This window comes from Coffea arabica, chromosome 10e (assembly GCF_036785885.1).
Source record: "Coffea arabica cultivar ET-39 chromosome 10e, Coffea Arabica ET-39 HiFi, whole genome shotgun sequence".
Lineage (NCBI taxonomy): Eukaryota > Viridiplantae > Streptophyta > Magnoliopsida > Gentianales > Rubiaceae > Coffea > Coffea arabica.
Genome location: NC_092328.1, coordinates 19,388,150 through 19,395,793, shown reverse-complemented (window position 1 = coordinate 19,395,793; position 7,644 = coordinate 19,388,150). Strand labels below are relative to the sequence as shown.

Genomic DNA, 7,644 nt, shown 5'->3' with positions numbered 1-7,644 from the left:
TTTCTTATGTTTCTTGATTCATCATCCGGCTGCACAGAGTTAACATGCAAGACTCTAACCATATTAATCATCCAAGCTTTAATTAGCTAAACATAATAACAGTTCTGGATTATCACAAGAAAGCAGGGTTAATCCAACATTCTTAATTAACTCTCGGACAGGTCATATTCTTCCCAAGACAGATTTCTCATTCATGCTTCAAATTCATCATCCGGATACATAGATTGACATGCATGGTCTTAAACATCATGTCTTGAGTTAAGTAATCGCATATAAAAGCTCAGATTACTTCAATTAATCAAAATTAAAATTACATTACCAAATCAACTCTCGGCAGATCACACAATCAAAATTTCCAGCAGCTTTGATCCTAATTTTCGGATTTTCCTTGGATTATACGTGGAGTTAGATGCTCAAGTTCAACATGCAGAAGCTTAACCACTGATTAACATTTCCAGTTTAGAAATCGAGTTCAATTATCAACATCATTCACCCAAGATTTCCAGAATTTGTTCGATCATCCTCGGTGGCTTGAATGTGGCAGAATTTTAAATTCATTAAAATTTTCTAGCTTATCTTAGCTCATACGTCAAATGCAAAGCTTAATCAATCTCTAATCAGTTTAAATTAAGCTCAGGAATCACCTCAGCGTCAGCTCACTTGCGTACAGGAAGTCTGAAAAAATTTTCTGTTCTCTCTCGGCTCTTGTCTTCACGCACAGGTTTGTTGGTTCTGGTTTGGGTTGTAGCGGTTGCAACTGGTGGTGGTGGAAGCTGGATGGCAACTGGCTGGTCTTGGAGAATGCAGAAGGGAGTTTGCTAACGGTTTCTCCTCCTCTCTTCCCTCTTCGATGCTCGTGGACAGAACCAGAAATTATTTTTCAGTTCGCTCTCTCGCTCTCTCCTTCAGTCGATACTCACGAGGTGAAGCTCTCCCTCTCTCACTCTTGATCAATGCTCACGGTGTGAGGAAATGGAACTGGTTGTGCGAGGTTGAGGTGAAGAAATAGGCGCGGTTAAGGGGTTGAGTGTGCAAGAGGGTGGAGTGTGAAGGTGGTGAAAGAAGTGTATTGGCCGAAGGGTGCAGTTGGTTATCATGATGACCGGAGATGTTTTGGGGTTTGCATGGTAGTTTTGTGACATTATAGGGGGTAATTTGGACATTTCACATTGTCCTACTAATGACCACTTAAGACCCCAATTCCAATTTAACTCCAAAAATTATTCCGAACGTAAATTAAATTCCTAATGATGTACTAATCTTACAGGGCTTCAATTATCGAAATATTTACGTCCCACGCGTAATTAGTATACTTGTATTATTCTTATCTAAAATTTGTCGGCTTTATAGTTTTAACGTTATTCACTAATTAGAATTAATTATTGGACTTTAAATAGTTTATTTTAAGGTAGTAAGATTAATCGGCTCAAGTAACGTTGATTTAGCGTAATGGAGACTTAAATTCCTAATGATGTACTAATCTTACAGGGCTTCAATTATCGAAATATTTACGTCCCACGCGTAATTAGTATACTTGTATTATTCTTATCTAAAATTTGTCGGCTTTATAGTTTTAACGTTATTCACTAATTAGAATTAATTATTGGACTTTAAATAGTTTATTTTAAGGTAGTAAGATTAATCGGCTCAAGTAACGTTGATTTAGCGTAATGGAGACTAAGTGTTCTAACGTTTTATGTTAAGGCGATAGAATCATTCTAATTCCAAATGTATTAATATATTTAAGCAAAACCAAGAAATTTCATAACTTAGAAAAATTATATTAGTTCACACATGAAAAGTGTTTTTAAGTACTTATTTGGAAACAAGTGACAGTAATGCTGGAAATTATTAAGGAATAAAAGAAATGCAAATGAAATATGCACTGGTTTATATATATATATTTTTCAGGGTTCTCATTCATAAGCTAATTCCAACATTTTTACTTCAAATGAAATTTGTTAGCCTACTAATATTTTATTCTTGCGAAGGTTCAATTATCGAGATTTTAAATGTTCTGAATGTAATTGTAAAGGATTTCCGCTAACACTTAATATTATTAACGCTTAAGATTAGCTATCGGAATTCGAAGATATTATTGGTTAAATCAATGAAATAATTTACCTTCGAAATATGAATTTAATGAAACAAAACTAGAAATTTAATAGTTTAGCGCAATTCTTTTATTTTGCACATAAAATTTATTAAAGAGTTAAAAGAAATGCAAATGAACTACAAAATGGTATTGATATATATATATACTTTTCCCTTGCTTGTTTAAGAACGAATAAGGTTAGGAGTAGGATTTCTTACAAGTCCAAGATGCAAAGGCAATACGTAAGTACACCTTTATTTTTATACGTATATATATCTGTAGGCATATTTTCGAGGTTCTCACAAAAACTGAAGGGGTTTTCACTTGCAAATGTTTTCTAATGTCGGAGGGATAAGGAAAATGGTTGGCGAATGAATGACTTGAATGAATGGCTCCAAATAAGCACGTATCCTTTCAATGATTGAATGATTAGATGTTTATTTCGTGAACGGCTATTTATTACTGTGCAAAATGTGCAAATTGTTAAATGTAATACTTCCATGTTTATCTACCTGATTGCTTGTTTCGGAACCTCACTGAGTTTTTAGTTCATTCCGTTAGTTTGTTTTCCTTACAGGGGTAGAGCCCGGAGCGAGTTGGCGTGAACTAGTGTATATAATCTCTTGTACTTGTACTTTTGTAGATGAGATGTATTTGGAATCTTTAGAAATGTAATCATATTTTTTACTTTTGGATTGTAAATTAAGTTTGCATTGTTGGTTGGAAATAGAACTTTTATATTAATTTCGAGGCTTGAAAGGCTATTTCAAGAACGTTAGTGAGTGAGTTCTGACGAGAGTTGGGCAGGCGGTCCGCCAAACCCTTGGGTACGCCCTAGGGGGAGGTGGGGTCGTCACACAAATCTTTGCTACACATAATTGCAAGCCATAAGACAAAGCCTGCGCCTCTGCATGTACAACATGCATATCTCCCAACTCCTTATAAAAAAGCAAACACCATCCTTCCCAAGTGATCTCTAACTAGTCCACCCGCACTGGCTTTCCCTTTAACCAAACTTGTATCCGTGCTTAGCTTAAAGCAACCTGGTGGTGGAGGTTTCCAAGCTACTGAAATAATTTCCCGTGTAATAGAGGGCTTAATTCTAAAAAATGCAGCGAGGAAGAAATCTACATCTCCTACCAATCTACCCTTTGGAAATTCACAAGCCACCCCCAACGCATGCAAAAACTTGTTAACTGAAAAAATAATTGTGTCAGATTTCAACGGAATACCATCAAACTTAGCTTCATTCCACGCATGCCAAATGAACCAAGCAATGATCATAGGCAAGCCACACCTCAAGTGATCCCCCGAGCCTTTTGGAGCTGACAAAATCCATTGCATCAACAATGATCTAAAGAAAGAATGGCATAGAAAAGGAATTCCAAGTCTTGCCGCGAAGTAGCTCCAGACCTGCTTTGCAATTGATCCTTCTACGAATATATGCGCGCCATCTCCACACCAAAATAGCATTGACGCCAAACTAATTCCATGTCGCTGCACTACACTGTCCAAAGGCAAGAAGCCATCGATTAACTTCCAGCCTAGAACTACCAGTTTGAGAGGAATCCAATCACTCCAAATAGTCCTCAATACCATTGATGAGTTTCTCTGTTTCCTAATCAGATTATAGGCTGATTTGGTTGTAAAACAACCATCTAGAGCTGCATTCCAAATCATCACATCCTTCTCCTGTGGTTGAATCACCAATTCCACAATGTCCGTGCAAAACTTCAATGGCACCCATTGCCTTAGAAGCTGAAATTCCACAAGGAACCATTGAAGAAATCACTAACTTTAAATACCGGAGGATCAGACTATAAACAACCATCTAATAATGGTTCGTTGCCCCCCACTTATCGATCCCTCCAAAAATCAATCCCTCCAAAAATCAATCTCACCCCGTCCAACTCGCCAATAAATTTGGCGTTCAGCAATCCCCCTAACACCACACATTCTACGCCCTATAGAATCGCTACTACATATCGCAGTATCAAATGGATGACCTCCTTTAACATATCTACATTGCATGAAGGACGCCCAAAGTGAATTATTTTCCCTAAACTACCACCACAACTTCATACTAAAAGCCTCACAAATAGTAAACAAAGACTTAAACCCTAAGCCCCCTTCTTCCACTAGAAAACACAGATCCTTCCATCCTCTCCAATGTATTCTACGGGTTGTGGAGGTAAGGTCCCAAATAAAGCCATTGAATAACCGACCTAAAGTCACTAACACCCCCTTGGGAGGAGCCATCACCTGCAACAAATAAATTGGAATGGAGGATAACACATGCCTTATAAGTATTAACTTCCCTCCTGATGATAAAAATCTTGAACTCCATCTATGAATTGCAGCAGTGATATTGGTTACCACTCCATTGAACAAAATATTTCTTTTTCTTCCTTTCGACAGAGGTACTGTGACAGCCCCACCTCACCCTAAGGCGAACCAGAAGGTTCGGCGGGCCGCCTGCCCAGCTCTCGCCGGGACTCAGTCGTTCACTACAATCCTCAAATGAATTACAAGAATAAACCTCAAATATTACATCAAATTCTCCATGAATTACATATCAAAAGCGAAACGTCCACGCTTCCACTGCGCCACTCTGATCCATGATCCCAATTCTTATACAAGAGAAATTCCACAACAATAAAATCACAACAAGCCTTCCTTCGCCACGAGCCCTGTGGAGGGGAATAAAATATTTTTGGGGTGAGCTAGAAGCTCAGCGAGTAACCAGAAAAATCAGTAATCAAATCGGTTTCACAATAGTTCATTTCAATGATGTCATAAATCAATGATGTCATAAATCAAATGATAAGTCCAGAAACAATTACAACATTTACAAGACATTAAATATGGAGTATCAATAATTCAAGAAACATTTACAATGGAAAGCGATATTAACATTCATGAAAAGGATACGTTCGTTCTCCTGTCATTCCTCCTTCCTTCAATCTTTTGAAAAAGCATTTGTTTTTTTTTCTTTACATGAAATCCCCGCACATTTGATCATGCATTTCATTCACCCCCTTCCCAGCCATTGGTCGGGCTCCACCAGACTTCAAGGTAATACTCGAGTATACCAAACGTTCACCCAGGTCCCTAATCGCCCGACCGAGTCCGCTTCTGGCTCGAGACAACCGGTAACAAGGGGCAATGGCCAGTTCAGCCCAAAAGGCTTACATTCATGCGCAAGTAGCATTTAATCATTAATCATTGAAAATTTCATATTTATTTAGGTCGAGTGCGATAAAGTACACACTCGCCTGGAAAACTCATTTTAACAATCATTGAAAGCACTTAACACATTATCAATCAATAATAACAAGCCAATAAGTCAAAGAATACAGCAAACAAGGAACACTCATATGCAAGCACGCATGATATGCAAGAAAACAGTTCAAAAGTAACTTTGGAAACAGTTTAAAGGTAAATAATGTAAGAAAACGGTTCAAAAGTAACTTTGGAAACAGTTCAAAAGTAAATAATACAGGAAACGGTTCATAAATAACTTTAGAAATAGTTTGAGGTCACTCACCTCCATGGCTCAGAAATCATCCATCATATAACATTGCCTTGCTTAAATCCAAGTCTTAGATCACAAACTCAATGCAAACAAATCCCTTCAAAGTTCGGACAACACTTCCACTAAATTTGCTAACTTTTCCAGCCATCATGGCTTCATTATTTCCTCAGCCAGTCCCAAAGGTACACACACAACAACAAGTTCATCCAATAGCCATTCAGCAAGCTCCAAGTAGTACTAGTACAAGTCAAGCTAGGGAAAAGTCCGGAAATGAAAGTTAAGCTCAAAACCAGAAAAATAGTTTTTGACGTCATTTTACGATAATGGCACCAAAGGCACTACAATTATCGGATGAAGGTACAAGATACACCGTTTCGAAGCTAAGAGATAGGGCTACAATATTACAGAAGGTCACTCAACCCAGTTTCGAGTGTACCCAGGTAAAAAATGCAAGATACTACACCGGAATCACAAAAACAGATTCACAGAATGCATTCTAGCGGAAACATCATAAATCAGGCTACCTAAGTCCAAATCCAGAAATTCCAAAACGAGCTGAAAGCTAAGAAACAGGGTTACATTTCATCAGAAGACCTCAACAACCAATTCGGAAGCAATTCCAGCCAAAACAACCAATTACAGGCGCAATTCTTACATTCGGGTAAAACCAGGACAGCAAGGGTAATTCCGTCTTTCACAAGCTACGCTGCTCCGATTGACCTGAAATTTTCCAGGCACCTCTAAAATATCATTCCCTACAACTTTCATGTTTTAAGACAAGGCCAATTCGGCCTCTATCTATGAGCTATAAATTTGGGCAGAATGCACAATCATAAACCCTAACTTTCCAAAATTTCTTCCAAAACAGAAATTGGTTGCAATTAACCACTTTTCCCACCTCATAGAGTCCTTAAACATCATTTCCAATCATCATATATAGCCACACAATCATGTTCATATTAAAACAGAAAAATCCCCAAAAATAATAAAACTTCATCACTTCAACCCAAAATCAAGAAATAATCCATAATATTGCATCTCATACCACCACTAATCATGATTTAAGCATCAATTAAGGGAGGAGGGTGGTTCTTCACAACTCACCTTAGAAATACAAGAGATAGAGCAACTAGCCTCCTTAGCTTTCCAAACAACTTCACAACCAAGCTCAACTCCACCAAACTATGAGGTTTTATGGAGTAATTGGAAGATTAATCGGTTTAATTGAAAGATTGGGCAAGATTGGAGACTAGAAAATTGAGAGCTTTTCTTCCCTTTTTTGAGCAAGAGAATTCGGCCAAGAAGCTTGCAAAATGAAGAGATTTTTGGCCAATTTTAATTAAATGGTAAAGTTATGAATAGTAGTCAAACTCAAGACTAAATCTTATGGCGACACTTGTCACCTTTAGGTTTAAAACTTATCTTTTTGTCTCTCTAATACAAATATCTTAACACTTTGTAAAATAATATCACTTACTACAAAATTCCAACAAGTTGTCAAAAATATAATGCATTTACCGCACTAGCGGGTCCCACGTCCAAAATACGCTCTTAATTTCTCAAAAACTAACCGATACTAGAAAAATCATTTTAAAACTATCTTTGCTCATAAACTTTATCTGGGGAATTTTTCTAATAAAGAAAATGTAGAAAAGGCTGGCGATTAAATAAAATAAACCCTAGAAAATTAGAAAATTTCCGGGTTCTCACATTCATACTTTTCGGGGCGTCACAGGTACTCCTAAATATACAAAGGGCAAATTTTCTCTCCTGAATCTAAGAATGGACTCTACCTGATTCACTTGGCTAATCGAAATCTTTTCACTGTAGATAAAGGAGCTCTTAGACACATTTATTTTCTATTCTGAAATAGCTTGGTATTCATCTAGAAACCCTTTAATTTCCCTCAAAGCCTACCTAAGATAGTCTTGAAAAAATCATTGTGTCATTGACAAATGACAATACTGGGATTTGAGCACCCCTCGACTGATAAAACATTCTTCGACCCTTTTGA

The 7,644-nt window shown here is 37.3% G+C and overlaps 1 protein-coding gene across 1 annotated transcript; it reads right to left on the bottom strand.

Moving 5' to 3' along the window:
• Nucleotides 1–3,034: 3,034 nt before the first annotated feature.
• LOC140015156 (uncharacterized) lies at nucleotides 3,035–4,442 on the bottom strand. The gene is made up of 2 exons (XM_072067055.1): nucleotides 4,395–4,442; nucleotides 3,035–3,853 (listed from the first exon to the last, which is right to left on the bottom strand). The coding sequence occupies exons 1-2, from the start codon at nucleotides 4,440–4,442 to the stop codon at nucleotides 3,035–3,037; spliced, it is 867 nt and encodes a 288-aa protein (XP_071923156.1).
• Nucleotides 4,443–7,644: the final 3,202 nt, after the last annotated feature.

Bases quoted from the DNA above. Each gene is read 5' to 3' on its own strand.
- LOC140015156 (XM_072067055.1), bottom strand. From the start codon at position 4,442: ATGGAGTTCAAGATTTTTATCATCAGGAGGGAAGTTAATACTTATAAG. The intron at 3,854-4,394 runs GCATGTGTTATC...GTGGAATTTCAG, and splicing joins GGGAAGTTAATACTTATAAG to CTTCTAAGGCAATGGGTGCC.